The sequence below is a fragment of the Manacus vitellinus genome, unplaced genomic scaffold (assembly GCF_001715985.3).
Source record: "Manacus vitellinus isolate BGI_N305 unplaced genomic scaffold, ASM171598v3 scaffold_6_pilon, whole genome shotgun sequence".
Lineage (NCBI taxonomy): Eukaryota > Metazoa > Chordata > Aves > Passeriformes > Pipridae > Manacus > Manacus vitellinus.
Genome location: NW_021940750.1, coordinates 19,727,851 through 19,748,332, shown reverse-complemented (window position 1 = coordinate 19,748,332; position 20,482 = coordinate 19,727,851). Strand labels below are relative to the sequence as shown.

The following is a 20,482-nucleotide window of genomic DNA, read 5'->3' as shown; positions in this document are numbered from 1 at the left end:
CAAACCTGATGCTCTGCAGAAGTGATATACCAGCATCTATGAAGAATCTGTACCACTTTTAATAGTGTGGACTGCTATTCTTTTATCCTTTTTTTAGCAAGCTTAACAAATTTATTAAAGGAATAGAAGGGTATAACTTCTGGTCTTTGCTGCTTCCTTTAATGATGTTTCTCTATGAGACAGTAAACTTATGAATGGAATGAAATACCCTGAAAGGGATCAGCGTTGACTAAAAGACCTAACACCAAAATGAATTTTCTAGGCTGCCCCTTCAGAGAACTCTTTAGTACCTGTTTTCACATTGAGCATTAATAAAAAGTTTTTCATACATTGCTACCTTGAGTATTACAGAGTCACCCAACAGCATTTATACTCACGCAGTAATGAAAATTTGACATAACTGAGAAACTAGGATCCAAAAAATAATAATTCCTGCTCTCCAGGAACATGAACTTCTAAAGGCCAGCAAGACCTGAGGTCTTAATGGAACTGTCTATGAGAAGAAAAGCAGATGGAAAATCTAGAAGACAGAACACATTCCAGAATATGAGTACAGTACCTCTTCCAGGTAAGGATGGTTCTGAGCACTACCAACACGTCAACAAAGACCACATTTAAAATGTCAAACAAAAACCATACTATATGGTCCACCAAGAACACCGAGTTTATAGTGAAATTTATTGTTCTGCTTCCTAATACAATAAGCTACAAGGTACATACAGTATAAAACGAGAACAGCCACAGAGCAAAGGTGATAAACATTCTGTGATGGTACAGTGGAGGTAACATCTGTCTAACCCTTCCACTTTATCCCACAAAGAGTAGCTAAAACTACTGACCCTTCCCCCCCACCCCTCAAAAAATATTAAAAAGTAAACTGTCTCTCTCACTTAGGAGCAGTGGGATTCAATGAGTTTTTGAGGGTACTGGTTCTCTGCCAGTATCTTAAGAAAATTGCTGAAACTAAAGTAACAAGGAAAAACTGTGAAGGTGGGAGTGACACGACCCATGCAAGATGCTCATGACACCCTGGTTCACTTCTCCTCAGAGCAAATGGCCTGTAAAGAAAGGAAAAGTTTGTTATATCAAGTAAACCAGCAACTAACATCATCAGAATTAAAATAAAGTATGCAAAATCTGAACTACACAGGACTAGGAATACAGATAAACTATTCTTTTAATGAAACCATAAGCTTCCTCTTAATAAGGTTGGGGAGACAGATAGCTGACAATCCTTCTCCCTTTATTGTTAGATGCTGTGCAGAAGGGTACACATTAACATAGGCACAGCTGACACCTGTTACACAAGGTTCCAAAACAAATAGTCTTGTCTGAGGGAACTCTAACAATGATGTGAACTGCAACCTCAACTCTTAAAAAACATCAAGGCTATAAACACACAGGAAGACGGGATACTTACCTTCAAGGCACAAAAATCCACTTAACCACTTTTTCATATATACTTGGTGCGGTTGAGGGCTCTCTCAGCAAGGTGACCACTTTCATCTGTTATCTTCTCCCAGTCTGTTTGTCCAACAACAAAACCGATGGCCCTTTTCCTGTCGGCATCTTTTTTTTCTTCTAGATCTGCCCACCGCACCTATGGAGAATACCTTATCAGCATAACCTCTTAAGAAATCCTGATACAAGTCTAGGCTTTCCACTGCAAGTAAGAGCATAAGAATACTAATTTGTATTCATTTTCCTTCACAGGTAAGTATTAATCTGTTTTCCAATAGGTAAAGATGGAAATTGCATCAGTTACATTATTTTTAATTGAATACCCCAGCTGTTCTACAGAGTAGAAAAAAGGTACAGATGATCACCCTTTTCCATTTCAAAAACATAATTCTAAGCATTGAAGTGTAATTACTACAATTATTTCTCTGTTCAAAGCAATGCTTTCTGCGGGAAGAATTATCCAAGATTCATTTAGTGTCTTTATTTTCTGTGCAACCTGTATTTCAATTGCACAATGGAAACATCTAGAAGAGAGCTATGAAACTACAGAAAGATGGTGTTAAAAAGCAACTCAGCAATGAACAAATGAATGAAGGACAGTTTTCTTCTCTATCTTGTGTGATATATTTCTATTTAAATATTTCCACTATTTTTTACACTAAATCAACTTCATACATTTGTTATCTCTCATCTTTACAGTTCCACATCTCCCCCGTAGCTCTTCATGGTAATGCAGATCCCTTGCATTTATCCTGTTCAAACATATACAGTGACACCCAAAAACTCAGACCCCGCTGGGAGTGAGAACAACAGTGAGGAAGGAGTGAAAGAGGTGATGCCGAAAGGCTGCAGTCACCAAAAACTCACCTGTAACACACCATTGCAGGACAAGAAAAAACAGTAAGTGAAAGAGCTCTTCCCTGACATACTCATTAGTCCCATTCAGGCCAGTGTGTTACTCAGGGACATAGCCTTATCAACTTTCTGCCAGCACCTCCCTATCCACACAGTCTACCTGGATTTCCCCAGACATTCCTACTGATAAGCAATGTCAGCTTTCTTCCACCAGCACCTCCTCTGCCAATGCCTTAGGTATCTCCATTTCTCTCAGGCATGCTGTCCAGTACTATTTGACATTACAGAGCAAAACAATGCCCAAACACTGACAGTTAAATTACTTTTAGTGGCAAAAGCCGGTCTTTCTATTTTGAAGGAAAAAAAAAAAAGAAAAGAGTATTACCTCTTTCTATTACCTCTCTTTCATCTTCTTCTGTGATTTTTCCCATTTTTTTAAAATTGCATGTGAACATATGGCATTTTGTTTTCAGAACAGAACTACATATAGTTATACACATTATCTCCCAATGTCTACAAGACATAATTGATGTAAAACCTACATAACTGATACTTTCCTGAGACGAATCTTTTTGGATACCAGAACAGTGTATTGTTTCTCTGTCTACTTATAAAATCATCATCTTCTCTTGGAATCTCTAGTGTATATCACATTATCTCACCACAAAACAATACAGCATAAAAAAGGACTGTGGGTTGCTCTGAAATAAAGTGCATCATCTCCTTTAGCAAGAAATGGGATGATTCCATTTTCAATCTCTAAGCCATGCCCACGCACAGTTAATCTGTAATTCCTAGGTTTGTTATAATTAATATGTTTACCTCTGAAAAACCCTACTCACAAAAATTATTCTCTTACAGAATCTAATGGAACAGCAAAATGAAAAGTGAGTCAGTGAAATTCCCATATTCATAGATGTTGAATGACTTGATACTAACTCTTTCACAGAGACTGTTAAATCATCACATACAGACAGTAAGTCATTTGAAAATTTATTACCCTTTTCTTTCCAGGTTCAGAAGCACGTGTATCATAGTCATCTGGAAGTTGCAAATAATCTTCCATTCTGCTGGCAATTGCTTCCCAGTCACGTTTCCTTTTAGTGCCAGTCCGCAAACCATCCAGCTTGTCTGAGAACAAACACAGAGCCTCAGCGTTAAAGGAGAATTTTTTTCTAATATTTACATGCACAAGATGAGAGTGGAAAATTTTTCAAAAGAAAGAGCAGCAGAATTTGTACATCCAGCTTGTCTTGACAGGTGGAATGATGAGACTTGAAATAAACTAGAGAAGACTCAACACAGTTTTCAAGCTTTATTGATCTCTCATGTTAACTGTGTGGCAATAACAGTCTTGTTATGTATGAGGGAGAAAAAGCTTGCTCTTCCAGATGGTCATATTATATGGAGTCTATGCTTGCAGGTACAATATAGCCAACAACAGCTAGGAACCACAGATCCACCTTTCTATATTTGAACACAATACTAAAGCTGTAGCATTTTTCCAAATTTGGGGATTAATACTGTGTCAAACATGGTATACGTGCAGTATCAGGGAACAAGTGACAATCATATAATTGAATGCAAAGACAAGTTTTTGAGATATTGTTTCTGCTAAACAAAAAGATCCTTGGAAACACTGATCGCCCCCTTTCTTTTTCTCTCCCCGTAAGGCAAACTACTTTAAAAATCCTCCAGAACTGGGAAAAAAAAATCTCAGAATTTCTTCTTTCATGGTGTAAGAGGTCAGTCATGAATATTTGAGCAGGGCATTTTTCCAACAGTCATCATTTTCTTTTTTTTCTTACTGAACCGATATAGCATGAGGAGAAACCATTCCTACGTTCTAAAATTTTGTTCCTCTTTGGACATTTATTCTCAGTAAAAAAACCCCACCTTCTTGAAATCATGTAGCAAGCTGCTTTTGGACAGGAGATCAAGCATTCATTGTAAGATTACAAATAACAAAAGCATGAAAAGGAAAAACAGCTTTACAAGTCAAAGTAAATTCTATTACTTCTATGTTATGGTATGCTACCATTTTATAAGCCAACAATTCATGTATGTGTAGAAGGAACACCAAGCTTGGCAATTATATTCTGCAAACCATTTCCAGAGATGTCAGAAATATTGTTTCAGAAGTCACCATTGTAATTAAATTCACCCACAAAAGGCCATAGAAATAAACCAAATACAAGACAGCATTATTTTCTGGGTAGCAGAAGACGATGTTCAAAGGTATGTATTTAAAGAAGTTTAGTTCAGAGATGAGTTTTTTGACTTAATATGGGAGAGAAAAGAGTAACAATGGAGATAATGTGATTGTATGTACAATGGCACTGTAGACATGCTAGTATAATTCAAACGCCATAAACTAAGGAAGTTATTTCTCCCTCATACAGCTCTAAGATTTTTAAAGACTCCATCTTTGCCCCATTTCCTGAAACAGATACCGAATTTCTTCTAATAAAACATTTTAACCCCCCTCTGCTTTTTTAAAAAGCCAACATTTAAGAAAAATGTTCAGAATATTTGTATCTGTTACATGGTTCAGTTAAGGTTCTTCTTTTGCTCTAAGTTAAATCTGCCAAATTTGATGCTCAATCTCCACAGAAAGGCGACACTCTCTCTAGAAGACAAAATTGATTTACACAATATTCCTGTGTTACTTCAGCATGTAGTGTACTTGCACTGTTTCTCAGTATTACTTTCAATCAACGTAGATCATTCGTAATGTTAAGGGTTTCCAGAAAAAAATTAACATTGAAAAGGAAATCAACAAATGCATTGAGGAGCATTTAGGAATATGAAAAACTGAAAATTGAGGAGCTCTCTGTTGGCATGTACCTGTAGACAGTCATATTCCCGTTGGAAGCCAACATGCTACGATGCAAGCTCACCTCATTACCAATATGAAAGCAAGTTCAGTCTCTCTCCCTGCTGCACACAGAACTGAAAACATTGCCAAGAAATGTGTAATGCTCAAGCATCAACAGAGGAGTTCAGAAGGCATTCTGAGTATGCAGTTCCCCTGTCCCTTTTTGTTACTGCTACACAGAATTTATTTTAAAACATTCTCTCTCTCCATGTTTGAAGTTGGATTGCTTTTCCAGAGGAGTCTGTTTCCATCCATACTATCATGGTTCAAGGTACATGTATCATGCAGTAGACACTACAGAGATGTCAAAAGTCTATCACAAAGGATTATTTCAGAATATTCTTTTCTGAAAATGAGACAAGGTGTCACTTTGTAACACTGGTGCTTTTGAATATTTATGGCAGATGATTATTTAGTGTTAAACTACTAGACATCATTTTACCATTTCAATTTTTAGTAACGAAGTAGCAGCATTTCTGAAAATCCACAGAACTTAAAAACTCACCTTTAGAATTTTAATAATAAAGCTTCTGAAAGTAACTAAGTTAATTAGCTCCTCCGAAAACTGAATGAATCAATCAGCTAAATTTTGCTCTTCTGAGACAAAAGCCACAAAGTTTTAAGTAAAATGTTATTTGCATTCTAGACCAAATTTTACAATGGTATCAAAGCTCAAGCTATGGCAGAGTTTGTTTCTCCCTTCCTGAAAGTTTGTAGAAATCACCACTAAGATGCACCTTGAAAAGGGGTATTGCACTAAACACTTAGCATATAGTCAAAGTTTAAAAGTGAGAGTCCATCACTTTAAATTTCAATAGAAGAACCCATGTGCAATATGCACTGAGACAGACCAGTGGTTAGACTTCAGAATAAAAACTGTGGCTGTACACAACACATAAGACGATGATATACCACACACATACTCAAGAGGAATGCATCACTCCTGCCAAAATAAATCTGAGCTAAAGCAAGAGCTCTGGGGCATACAGCGATTGTCACAAATCAGTGTTTGCAGCTAAAGAACTCAAACATTTCAGACCTTTTCTGACATGTATTACAATCAGTAAGATCTTACTGTGCTTTCCTGTAACAATATCTACTCATAAAGAAAACAAAAAAGCAAAACAAGACTTAGTGTTGTTTTTGGAGTCTGCACTTACATCAGCTTCTGTAAATGTGTGCCCTCTGGGACTAATGCAATAAACCCAATGGGCAGGCCAGCTCCCAGGAAATAACTCAAACTTGGAATAACAGATGCATAGCACAGTTTACATGCCTCTCCAGAAATAATTATAACTGGTCATCTACAGACTCTTATTGTGAACTAATTAGTAAATAGAATAATTCTTACTCACAGACTGCAAATGTTTATAATTCATACCTTGAGCTAAAAGTTGCCTGCCCTGACAGAGCAATTTTCCAAAGAAACCGCATTTATTACATAGGAATGCCTGTTTTATTAAAAATGCATGTTTTGTCAGAATTCACTTTTAATCTATAGTCCTATATATACATATAAAAATGAACACATACTAGAGGGTAGTTATAAAATTGTGAATACAGATTTAATAGAAAGCCATTCTTAGCACCTGTATCTGTGTTTTGCAGCATGCTAACATCCAGTTGTTAATGAAGTTTGACTGTTAAAGGACTACTGCAATAGCCTTGCAAATAACTTACTTCAGCATAAAAGTGACTCTGCTGCCTGCTCCCCATTTTACATTTAAGTGGTCACCATATAAAAATCCTGCATTTTATCTTATGGAGTTTTTATTGCATAAGAAAACACAACACAGTTCTTAGTTTCTATTTGCTAGTAGTATTTTGAAAGCTACTGTAAATTTCTGCTGCAGTCACAATCTCCACATTGTTAGAAACTACACTTAACATTATGTATCAGAGCATTCTTCAACAACACAGGTTTCCAGTACTATGATTTCATGCATAATTGGAGAAAACTCATTATAAACTTAAGAAATAATTTTATATTATAAAAAAAAATTATTGTTTATAACAAAAATTCAGATCAATCCTGATATAATACTGCCTAGCTGCCTAGCTATTGATATTTCAAAACAATTGAGCAGAAGGTACCTCTGGTTATACTGCAGGTGCCACAACATCAGTATATTCCACAAATATTTACATGACTTAAAAAAAGAGCACAGCAGCAGAAGAGATGATGTAGCTAAGCATTTAACAGCAAAAGATGAAAGACTCTTTTATGTAAGCCAGACCTTCTAATGCTATTTCTAAGGTGCAATTGTGATTCTGGTCATTGAAAAGTAATGACACACAGGGTTGTACCACACATGCAGGAGCAAACCTCAGAATGTTAAGACATGCTGTATCCCATTCAGGTATTTGTTACTTCTCATAGACATGACAGAAAAGAGCAGTTTTGTGCAGACTGTCTTATAAAATCTTCACTTAGAACCATTATTGTTCAGTTAAAAAAGCCCAGAACAACTGATCATAATGACCAGAAACCCCTTCCCATGTGTACTCCTTTCACCATAGCCATGGTGAATGCATTTCTGCCTGAAAGTTGCTTTTGACTTTGACAGAAGCCTAATGTCAGCACTTATGTTTAATGCAATCATCAGCACTATTCAGAACAAAAAGCACAGCAAAAAATAGGGCTCACATGCTTCTGGAAAGTCCATTTTGCATACTACTAAGAAGAATTCTAGTACTCTTCTGGAACTGAAAAGCATAATTAACTTTTCAACACCTAAGCTGTTGGAAAGATACAGTGTCGCCTAATTATTCAGAACCAACTTCAAAGCATGGCACTACTTTGTCCTTACAGATGTCAATTTTGGAAAGTGAGAAACATCTCCAATATAGGTAGGTATGAGGCATGTCTCCAAGAATGTAAGAAGTTACTGATGACACTTAGGCTTGAAAAAAGGTATGCAGTATGAACAAGAACACAGTGCAATGTAAGTTGACTCTTTGCTTATATAAAAACTATAAATATGGAAGAGATGAATAAAGAATAAAATACTGCTTTTTAAAAATTTTGAGACAAAGTACTTTCCTTGAACAGATGGAAGAACAATTAATGAGTATATAAACCAGTGATGATTAGAAAGTAGTAACTCTCTTGCCTCTGGCAGAAGATAAATTCTATTTCTGTATAGATGTTTTTGCCATTTCAGACACATGTATGAAATCAACACATTTATTTGTCTTTGGTAGGGAGGCACAGTAAAAACAAAATTTCAGGTTTTGCAAACATCATTAGATATCAACTATAAGAAACAGGAAAAAAAAATACCCACCTAGCTTTGCCTCAGAAGTGTCCATCTCCCATTTGCTTTTCGGAATGTAACCCTAAATCATACACAGAAAGAAGCTCGGAGGATTAGAGAGAGACACACATGCATATCACTTTTGAACTGGAAACAGCATTATAATATAGGGAGCTTAAGGTATTTCTTTTTGTAAGGCACAATTCTCGTTATCAGATGAAGGAGACCAATTACTCAGTATTTCAGAACTTCTGCATCCACTTCCCATTCAGTGATTTTAGAAGCCTTTACAAATCATAACAAGAGTGCTGCCCTTTGCAAACACAGAAATCCAGAATGAGTCTAACAGGCAGCGAAGGTGCTATGTGCACAGTTACTGTATTGTATCACCCCAGGTGGCAAAGTTATTGCAACACAACTTATCAGATATAAAGAATATTCAAAGCTTTACAAGCACAAATGAAGAAGTTACTGCAAGCTTTTATGAATTCTCAGATTTTCTACACACAAACTTCACTTACTCCTTTTGAAGGGACAGACTAAATTCATGTATGAGTGGTTAATTCAAAATTAAACAAAATTTTTTTTTGTTTAAAAGAGAATATTTGCTGAGTCACTAGGATTTAAGTATTATTTTTCATTTTAAAATAATGCTCTTAGCTCAATGATTCTTTTAAAACACTTTTCCCCTATAAATAATGTCAGCATGTGTAATGATTTTTAGCCAGTTTATTCTTTGTAAATCCGCACAATGATATTAAGTTCAGAAAAAAGGTATTTATTTTAGTTATTTTCTTGTTATCTTCTCTTTTTATACTCTTTGACAAGTAAATCCTTACTAAGCAATCCTCATTTCAGCTGTTCAGATTTGGTATAAAAGTACTTATGTTCCTCTGTAATCACACAAAAAGCTCAGTGTAGTGAGTGGAAGGCATGTGAGAATTCCATTACTTTTACAATGTTTTTTAATAAAGAGGGAAAAGAACTATTCTAGAAGAATTCAAGAAGAAAACAAACAATCTAAAAATCAGTTTTATGTCACTGACTTCTTTCCTGCTCTATTTATAGGTCACCTACATTGTGGTAAACATACACATATTTGTTAATGCTACATGCTACTAAATCAGTGTATTCCAGATTAAATTCCAGTATATTCCAGAGAGCTACACTGCATTTGATTATGCTCAGCATTGCTCTTCCAAAATCCTTGAATGACCTTTTTTCTATCAAGCATATATCAGTGACTTCAGGTTATCAGATCTCTGTATTTTCTTGTTTTTAATCAAATCTGAAATTAATGCAAACCAAACCAGTTTGAGCTGCAATATTTCTTGTAAGATATAAATAAGCTTCATGTATATATGTATATTTATACTTTTAAACCAAGTTGCACATTAAAATGTGCTCAGAAAGTTTACACCACAGCTAGAAGCCTGCATTAAACGAAGTGATGTGTGATACACTGGTGAGACCACTAAGTTAAATACATCAATAATTCATACCATCAAGCACAGAAAAGCAGGAATTGTCTGAATGCCATAACCCTATGGGAGTTGATAATAGCAAGAAGAGTGACTTTGATGGTGTGAAATGGCCTATTGTGTGCTGAATCTATACAATATCCCAGTCCTCAGATAGGATAAGCAAAGATTCAGACTTTATCCATTGGTACAAGACAGTTGGATATTTCAAGGATATCTGCCGGATGGCAGGAGCTTCAGACCTCTCTTTTTCCACAGGACTAAATGCAGCAAAATGAATTGCAGAACCCTTACCAACTGCTCTCAAGAAGGCAAGAGATACCAAATACAGCGTAGTGTTCCACCTGTCTGATATAATTCTCTCAGATTAGCTATCTGACTGAATACCAGAGACTACATACAGCAGATAATTCCTTGTTATTTTTCCTGTCTGAATAGAACACATTCTTATATGTAGATTACTTTTAGTTATTTAATAATTTGCACAGTTTCCATACCAAGCCTTCTGTCTCATAAAGAAAAGGTCTATTGTTATATGTGCTGTATATTAGGACACTCCCCCGAACCCATAAACACACATGTACACACACACATTTATGCACAGATGTTTCAAAAGCTAAAGACAACCTTCTCTTTTAGCTATAGCTCATTTCCAAGAAATGAGACAAGCAGCCATATTCTTGTTAACATGGATGCATCTTTAAAATGTTCTAACCACACTTTATGAAGTCTCATACTCTGCGCCAAAGAATAATTTAGTAAAGAGAATGAGCCATGTTGCAAAAAAACAGACGTTTATTAAAATCCACTTTTCCTAAGCCTTTTAAAATTCTATATTTCAACTGCTTTCTAAGCTGCCACTCCTGAGGAATAGTAAATTTCCATCAAGGAAAAGCACTTCGCTTGTCCCAGACACTTTTGGTTACTTCCTGTTTATTGGACTTTAACTGCTTGGTTGTGGGAACCAGGGTTTGAGACATTCAACTCATCGAGCACCGAACAGTTGCAGCTCCAACACATACCAAGGAGTTACAGCAGGAAGCCTTCCATAGCCTTTTAAATACATACCTAAAAAACCCAGCCCTCAGGGCAATTCTATAACCTTCATTTATCCAAGAGACCTAAGCCCTCATCTTGGAAATACCTCCTGACAAACAAAGCCAGAAAACTGTGGCAGAGAAAGCAGTCTTCATACATGTTGTCAAATACTGTGACAGTTGAGTTCTTTAGACATGTGAAAGGAAATAAGATAAATTAATCTTTGTCTATTGTGCCCATCCCTCCACTTAGTGTAATTCTTAGATTATATGGAACACAGCACTATAGTGTACTGCAATTTAAAAAGTCTGTAAGAGGCATTTTGCCATGCTCCACTGATAATGCTGTTTGTGGAATATACTCACATATTCTTACAAATAATTTAGGAAGAAATAACATGATTTATCATTAAAGTTCTCCTAGAAATGTTTAAGGAAAAAACGACTAGAAACATATGTATTAAGATTGCACTGCTAAGAATGGCAATGAGTTGGTGCTTGTAAGTCTGAGATTCTTCCTCAGACACATTAATGAAAAATTTGTTAGAGATGGTTGATGTGTCTCCTACCAGTTCACTTTCTTCCTCCTCTGCTGTGTCCTTCTTGACTTCTTCTTTCTGGTCTTCAATATTTGCATCAAAATCCTCCATCTCCACCTGTTCCAAAGCACAAGTACAGACTTACAAGGCACTGCCTGACTTCTAAGTATTTTCTTTTTAGCAGAGTAAGTAGAAGATTCAAAGTTCAAATAGAAGAGAAAAGAAAGGAGTCATCTTCAAAAGTATGATGTTGCAATATATATGAATATTGTGTCTATTCTGCCTTTCTTCAGAAGCAGGTTCCCTTCTAGCAACGAAGTGACAAACTGTGGAAAAGTAATCATTTATTCTCTTCCTTGACATGCATTCCTTGCGCTACACCTTGTACCTCTAGCAGCAAGATACTTCTCTTGATTCCCACACAATCATATTTCAAAACTCGAAATCTCAGAAAAATATCTTAAACTTGCCATTTACATATCACTGGAATGGTTCTCTCTGCATAGAGCATCTCTATTGAGGCTTTATCTTTTATATATTTTAAAATTGCAGTAAAGAATAATAGTAACCACAGAGATCAGCCTAACAAAATACATGGATGCTTGAAGACATACAGCTAAGCCTGCTCATCTAATGCAATACCTTCTGGGGTCCACAGCTCTAACAGGGTCTCATGCGCATACTGCGGAATACATAAAACTCTCCAAGTATGCATCATTTCTTATACCATTTGTAAAACCTTGTAAACCCAAAATCTGCCTTCTCTGAGCCGTTTGCTGTCCTCTTAAAGATTATTATTTTCCAGTACAAAGAATTTGGAGATTCAAAAATAACCTGCTGACATCATGACAAATCACGAAGACTCTCTGTCTACTTCAGCAGTTCACCAGTTTTTGTGGTCAAACAGCAACAAGCACCTAAGGTACCTTCACGAAGACGATATGATTAACATATACTGTTCCCAGAGCTTCTGACACAACTGCCAAAGAATGCAGCAATACAGAAAGCTGACACACCAAAGATGTATGTCATGGCAAGCTGCAAATGGAATAAAAAGGCAGCATACTTCGACGGCTACCTTTTATTAATTTCTTTGTTTCTCTGCTACGTGTCTGTATTTATCAAAACAAAGACTGAGTTCAAATTTCTTTCCTTATTTTATCCAACTAATTTCTCAAAATATGATCAAAAAATCCAGTAGTCTGCAAAAAGTGCTGAGTTGCATCTAAGCGAGCATTAAGATTCTCTTTAATCGGTACTCAAGAGTTGCTAGGAGCAAAGTGGCTTCGACTCTTGCTCAAAAAGGCAATCAAAACTTGCTTCAAAAAGGTGATAAAAACTAACAACATACCTTCATGTTTGGGTAACCGATAAGAATAATGGAATACACTTACCTAACACAGTGATTCTGACTTTCTACAATACCAACTATAACTGCCTTGTTGTGATCACATCTTTGTCTGCTTTATATTTTCAGTATAGTCACATTGACATAATTTTTATGTCAATAAAAATTTATGTAGTTTTAACAAGCACAGAAGTTCCCACCTCTTCGATAGCAGCATCCTGCAATAGAGAACGAATGTCCAGGCGCATCATGTGACGTGGTGCTGCCTCCCAGTGCTCAGACATCTAACGAAACACAAACAAAAATATAACAGATTCATTTGGTTTCTGATCACTAACAAGATGTGTCTTTACTTAAGAAAAGCAATTTCAATCAATCCCATGAAATAACTACATGTTCTTATAAAATGTGTAAGCATTATGCAGTCTACAGTTTTCAAACAACAGCAGGCCCAAAAGCACAATAAACTTATAATTAATCCTATGGCTGCAAACGTGTACAGTTACCCTGCTGATATCCTTTAGCTTGCGTCCATGAATATTCCTCTTGGAACACGTCTGGTTATCTGCACTCATTTCAGCTAAGTACACCTAGAAAGACAAAGACAATAATAAATACTGTAAATCAATTTTTAGAGCTCTTTTTCTACCTGGTGATACACTCTGCAGTTGTACATTTTAAGAAAGGTAAACTTGCAACTGTACACCACAGCTTTTTTCCTGAATGTGGGAGACACCTTGCATTCAAATGTTTAGAAATATCAGCATACAGCTACCAGCAAGTTCAAATTCTATTTAGGCTCCATTACCTCAAACCCCTTGGTTTTTGCAGCACTCCAAAACTGTTCAAAATGTCGCACTCTATCATTGATAGCATCAAGGATAATGAAGGGAAAGAAGCCATCATCCAAGGTCTTTTTGAAAGTTTTAAACATGCTGGTACGATAGGTCTCTTCCATATCAGCTTCATATTCATACTCCATCACCTTTATCAAGAATAAAAGCATTTAAGAAAGAGGACATCTGTAAAAATGCTAATGTTCAACAGCTGAATGTCATGACCACAAAGCACACTGGTATGAGAAAAGCACATTTCAGGTCAGCTTTTAAGAATTTGCCCATACCACCCTAAGTTTTATTAACCTGTTTTGAAAAACTGCCCATAGACCTCCGCACTCTTCCCAAGCCACAGACTGAAATTTTGATTGCCTCTGTGTTTTTCCAGAATGTTGTTTCTTTGTCAAGAAAAGCAACTGAATTAAGAGTACCTTCTTTTTAACTTTTTTTCCTGTATCTGGGTCTCTCTCTTCTTTCTCCACTTCAGTGATAAAATAGTCATCCAGGCTGAGCACTCTTGGTGCAGGTCCTCCACACTCTACTTCTTTATCCTGGTAAGAAAGTAAAAAGAAAACATATACTCTTGCTGTAAAAATTCCATTCTGCTACACAGGATCTTCAAAACACTTGTGGCCAACAGCAGTTCCCTGCTCTGTATTCAAAACAAGAAGAGAGCAGTATCCCTCCTGCTTGGTGATAGAGGAGGGGAGTCACATGCCACATGAAGACATGGAACATGAAATAACAACAGACTTGAATTCCAGGTAAATAGAAAACAAACAGCAGAGGAAGCACATGTAAAAGACAAGCAGCACTACACAGTGAGCAGTTGTTTACATACCCTGATGAGTTTTGCTACATGTGTCTTTCCGCTGCCAGGCAACCCTCTCATTATGATCACAATCTGAAACAAAGATCATGTAACAGGATACTGGACTATATTTAAGAGAATCTCTTGCAAAAATTTTCTTCAAGAAAATCATGTGCTGTGGGCTCACACTTTTGCATATGATCAAGCAAAGCCACTACCACACCTCACTGTCTGTTTTACAAACCGTGTTGTGAGGAATGGTAGTAGTTCCACATAATTCAGAGTTTTTGATGTTAATCATCGCAGCAGCTTAGGCTGCATAAGATATTATAGATCTGGTTCAGTTTTATAGCCTGAATTGTGTTCTTTCTTATATTATATGGTGTACTGCCAAATCTCTGACTCCGTGTAAAGCCAAGTCTTTCCTCTGATACATCAAAAACCCAAGTGAAGATCTTATAAGAGTCCAAAATACCTTAACATTACACACTAATTTCCTTTTAGCATTCCAAGGAGTTTACACCTCCTGTAGACTCCTAATAGTTATGCTACAACACTAAGCATTTGCAAGGAACCAAGCTAATTTCCAGAACTTCCTCAAATGTACACTTGTTTGCAACATACAACACCCATGACCATTTTGTCTGAATACAGACAAAGTAGAAACCAATTACTGCTTTCAGAATGCATACTCACTCTCTCTGGTCTGCTATCCCGTCCTGGTGGCTTTAAAATATCATCTACATTTTTAGATTCTGGTTTCCTTTCCATTCTTGGAGCAGGTGGTGGCTGACGGGGTATCGATGGAGCAGAAATAGGAATCCTTTCCTCAGGGTAATTTCTACGATCACCTTCAAATTCCAGTGTTTGGACAGAAGAATTTTCTTAGTTCAGTAAAATAAAAAAATTAAGATGTTCATACACAGCTGAGCTGATTTAAACAGACCTTCATTATTTTAAATTAAATTTACAGATAAGTCCTCAAAATAATTCAAATTTCTCATCTTGAACATATTGCAATCAAAGACAGTTTTTAGCAGAGTATATCACTGTTTCATTCATGATCTCGTCATCCCTGAGAAACAAAACTGACATCACCTAAATAAATTTTCCTGAATTATATATTCTGAACAAATAAATACTGCAAATCAATTAATCTACCAATTAATCTTCACCTCTGCAAATCCATATTTTTCATAATATCCTAGCATGACTTCAAGATTGAGAAACTGTACCTCCAAACATGGAAGGCCCATGATCATACGCTGGGCGATCTGTCTTCCGTTCATATGGTGGTCTTTCAAAACCACCTCGCCTGGAGGATGGATGGTCTTTCTTGTCACGGTAAGACTGAGTCCTTGTAGGTGTAGTAGGAAGAACCCTGCCAAAAGAGTATTTTGTGTATTTCTAGAATTTCCACTATGGATTCCAGAGCGAAACGAACATGCACCTCACAGGCAAAATGGACAGTCTGATGCACAATACAGCCTCAACTGCATTGATTCCAATAGTGTTCCAAAATCACATACCTATCATCTCTGGGATGCCTCTCTTTTTCAAATCTCTCTCGTTCATAGTCCACAGAACCACGGTCTCTGTGCAATTCCCGCTCTCTCTTGAAATCCCGATGATCTGTGTTGGAATTACCTTGACGCTCAAAATAAGGCTCACGATCTCTTTCTCTGTTGTAGCGACCTGGATGCTCTGAAGAAAGAAACCCATGGAAATCCAAACTACTAATTTTGAAAAAAAAAATAAAGCAACAACCAAGAGTGCAGGAAAAGTGTATAGAAATACATGGTATGTGGGCTAGGATGGACATAATCAGACACTGTATCTCTTTTCCAAACTGCAATAGACTACCATACCATGCAATCCTACTTAAGGCTGCAAAACTGAATTTTTAAAGTAGCTAGGTTATCGAGTGCAGTACTCCTCTTGACAATATAACCCGTTATTCCTATGGACCTCTGAAGAAAATAAAGTGGTTCTGGCTTAAACAAGAGTTACTTAGTTTAAAATATGCCTTTAGTGCCTTACAACTTTTCTTAAGAGCTAACTAACTGAGAGCTAGCCAAGCACTCCCTACCTTTTTGAAATGTTTGCCTCTCCGGTAGAGGTTCTGGACGAAGGGTTACCCTCTCCCCATATGGAATCTGTTCCACTTTACTGGTAGTTATATCTGGTTGAAAATAATCATAAAATAATTAATGTCTTAAAACACCTCTCTTCCATTTCCTTTCCTCTGTCATGAGAAGCAATCAGTCAGTGGCATTAAAAGTGACTGGAACAACTTACCAAAATTTCTACTAATGGATAATGCAAGAAGAGCTACACATAAATAAACAACACTATGGTTTTGAAAGACTGAAGTGGGTTTGTGTGTGTGTGTGTGTGTAAACCATTTCATCTCTAAGAATGGGACTTCTGCCTTTTAAGGTGAGTTCAGTAGCATGCAGTGTTAGAAAACTATATACACTAAAATGCTTTGAGAGTTTCAATAACTCATAGAACTACTGTAATATCAAGAATATTAACTGAAAGTCTCACATCAGTAACAATTTTTCTAATAGCTTTTAGTAAAACATCTATTAATGGAATTGATATGGCTTCAACTCATGCCATGGCACCTCAGAGAGAGAAAAAACACACTTTAAATGACAACGCACAATTTAAGGACTTCTTTATGACATGATTTCACTTTTGTTTCATTCTATTTAAAACCTAGTGTTGAATTTTAGCTTTGATAAGCTCAATACTAAGAACCGGAGCCCTTCACTGTTTATGTGTTAAATGCCTGCTTAGGGCGCACTCCCTTCAGAAGGAGACTTTGTTTTCCTCCCTGTCCAGAGGGTACCTCACACCCGTTAAGCAGTATAAAAATAATGCAAACACCAATCACATTCTGCTTTAAGTTACTAAGTCACACCAAAGAACTGTAACCATGCAAAGTATCTTCTAGCACAGTTATTTCCATACTCATCCACAAAGGGGTTGAGGGAAAGTATCAATATCAATCTAAATATAACACATTGATGTGATCACATCAGTTGGTATTCATTAGAAGCAGCCATGGCTATACACCATTCAGTTCACATGAAATAGCTCTTTCTATGAGTATAGAGAAAAACATTAAACTCAGGGCTGGAGGTCACAGATTCCTTAAAACTGCACTGCTTAGCATCACATCGCAATGGATGCCGTCTACACGCCAACTGCAGAACAAGCACACTTTGCATGGCACAGTCCTTTAGGAAGAAATTAGCAGGACTGATTAGCTCTTTGTTACAGATCAAACACACTGTAATACCCACCTCGCCCGTGGCCATAATCCACAGTTTGCTGAATGACAGGTGCTTTAGGAACTGGTGGAATAACTGGAGAAAGGGACACTGGTACAGATGATGGAACAGAGGTGTGGACAGAAGGTATTTTCACAGGCGAGGAAACAGGTGGAGGCATCATTGATTCCTGTTTATGTATCTCATACTCCATATTTGCACCTTTATCCTCATTTGTGTCCCACAGTCCATGGAAAGAATCCTCATCCCAGCGTTCCTGTTCCACAGCAGAATGTGATGGTTTTAAAGACTGACCATGACTTGGGGTTGTAGTTGGAGTAGAAACTGGAGCATGTGGCCTTGTCATAGGTGTAGTAGGCCTTGCCAGGGGGGCACTTGGTCTTGTCACAGGGGTGGGCTGTCTGAACAACACGGGAGGCTTTATAATAACAGCAGGAGAAGGTTTAATAGCTTGGGCTTCTACTGATGCCTCTGAAGATAGCTGAGAAGAGACCTAGATGCAGAAAGCACTTTTAATGTAGCTCTGTAAAACTAACCTTCTCTCATCCTCTGTTAAGTCAGTTAGTGCAATGGCAATCAGTTATCAAATCATACACATTTTCTAGTACCTCCATCAAGGTGCTACAGGTAGGAGGACTATTTCCAAAAACTGGTGGCCTGATTTAATTTGGCATTTGTTCACTATGTGAAGGTTTAAATACTACTTATTTTCTTCTTCAAAATAACCTCACCAATTTAAGGTTTGGTAGGCCTATCTCAGTTAAAGTGTCTACTGTTTTATTCCCAAAGACTCCTGCTGTCTGCAAAGATTCCTGCTGTCTGTGAGAAGGCTGACAAAGTCTGAAAGTAGGGCAGCTTGGTGAGATGTAGAAGGATTGATAAGGCAAGTTTCTTTGTGGAAGTCACTAGAAAAATTCACAGAGAGCAGAAATATCTGGAAAACCCTTAATGAAATCAACATCAGATGAACAAAGAAATTGAAAGGTCTTGCCCAGCAGAAAAACAAACCAAACAAAACCAAACCCTTTATGAATCAAACATCTTCATGGAACCCCGCATGCCTCAAGTCTTTTCAGCATTACAGCAAATGCCAAGTTACAGGCAGCCAGCCTTATTAGCAACATGCAACAAAAATTGCAGAATGGTTGAAGATACAAAGCTGAACTCTGTAAAAACAGCTGAAATTCACAGCAGAAATATTTGAAGGCAGGAACCCCTAGAAAGACAAGAGTTGTTTGAAAAACACTAGGCAGAGGAGTGAAGTAGTCTGAGATACTTCTGCTCAACTTTGATATTTTGTAACTTCCTAAAGGCATCAACATACCTGCAGTTCTTGGTAGCAAATCACTTCCATTATTTTACTTTACAGACACTGCAAACAAGGAAGAGGTCATCTAGGCAAAAAGAAAACTTGCAGTGCCTCATTCACTGCATAACATTTCTCTGGAGGGAGGGACAAACAAAGCTTGCTCTGGCTAAATGTCAGACCCAGAAGACATTATGGTTAAATTTACTGGTATTAATAACTTTGGAGTTAAGATGTGATGAAGAATAAAGGTTCCGCATCAACTCCAATATATATTCAACAAAACTGTTTACTTGTTCTAGGAGGGATTTATAAACCTTAGTTAGCATGACTGCAAGAAGTTCAGTTGATTTCTGACTGGATATGAATTATCAAAAAACCAGGCATCTTAGAAGAGTTCCCAGAATTAAACAGGAGATGAGGCAGTAGAGAAGTAACTTGCATCACAACAGGAGATGAACTCACGGAGGTACACAAACACGAGCTTCCGTGCACTTTATATTATAGAAGGTCATGAGAGTTCCCAATAAAGACAGCAAATAGAATGCTAATGCCCATGTTACGTTGAAATATCTCAGTTTCTGACTGACTTATCCTCAAAATTCTCCAACTTCAAAGAGAAGAGAGCTGTTGAAGTAGGAAAAGAACTATAAATTGTCAGAACTTAGGCAAAGAACAGCACAGTCTTTTTGTGAGCCTTATATCCCTGTTTTGGAAGAGCTCACCTCCTTTTGCACATCACCCCACAGAATCTAGACTGTTGAACCTCACGTGCTACTGTCCCCGATAGGTCATGCTCAGAAGACATAGTGGACTGACTGAGGAGAAAAGGCTTTGGAAAATTTAAAGAAACTAAGAAGTTGCTTTGCCTCAACAGAAGACTGATGAGGTTGTAAGGGCTGCTGGGGAGGCATTTCACAGGGAATTTTAACCATCGGTGTGTAGAACTGGTTGGACATACACATTAATTGTAATAACTACCAGCATGTTATTAACATAAGACAAATATACCTGAAAGGCACCCGGCCTTGTGCTTGTGTTCTGTGATCTTGGAGGGTCCTGTGTGGAAATGTCAGGTTTATACTCCTTCAACTTCTGTAGCTGTTCTTTTTGCTCTCTGCACATGCATCATAAGAAAATGTTATCAGTCTATAGGTTAAATAAAAATAAGAAATCAATGCTCAGTAGTGAAAACACATTACACTAGAATCAGGAGCCAAGTCCAAAGAAGAAAAGGACACAGTAGGCTTAACATGGGCAGTACTGTGATTCAAAAATCCCTGTTTCACATCCACCTAACCATGGAGGTATTTAGTGTATTAGCTGCATGCTTTTTGATCATAGGTTTCCTGAGACATGTAGTTATGCTTT

At 37.1% G+C, this 20,482-nt stretch overlaps 1 protein-coding gene across 1 annotated transcript in view; it reads right to left on the bottom strand.

Annotated features, from left to right (window-relative positions):
* Window positions 1–654: 654 nt before the first annotated feature.
* Window positions 655–20,482, bottom strand: part of YLPM1 (YLP motif containing 1) — a 35,746-nt gene continuing 15,918 nt past the window's right edge. The window contains exons 6-21 of the mRNA XM_018082693.2: window positions 20,123–20,228; window positions 17,818–18,061; window positions 16,593–16,685; window positions 16,033–16,207; window positions 15,739–15,884; window positions 15,200–15,387; window positions 14,534–14,596; window positions 14,124–14,243; window positions 13,665–13,841; window positions 13,363–13,446; window positions 13,057–13,140; window positions 11,539–11,625; window positions 8,482–8,533; window positions 3,317–3,447; window positions 1,421–1,600; window positions 655–1,058 (exon numbers count right to left, since the gene is read on the bottom strand). Of these exons, the coding sequence (XP_017938182.2) occupies window positions 1,454–1,600; window positions 3,317–3,447; window positions 8,482–8,533; window positions 11,539–11,625; window positions 13,057–13,140; window positions 13,363–13,446; window positions 13,665–13,841; window positions 14,124–14,243; window positions 14,534–14,596; window positions 15,200–15,387; window positions 15,739–15,884; window positions 16,033–16,207; window positions 16,593–16,685; window positions 17,818–18,061; window positions 20,123–20,228 (1,897 nt within the window). The 3' untranslated portion in view covers window positions 655–1,058; window positions 1,421–1,453. The remainder of the gene's footprint in view (window positions 1,059–1,420; window positions 1,601–3,316; window positions 3,448–8,481; window positions 8,534–11,538; window positions 11,626–13,056; window positions 13,141–13,362; window positions 13,447–13,664; window positions 13,842–14,123; window positions 14,244–14,533; window positions 14,597–15,199; window positions 15,388–15,738; window positions 15,885–16,032; window positions 16,208–16,592; window positions 16,686–17,817; window positions 18,062–20,122; window positions 20,229–20,482) is intronic.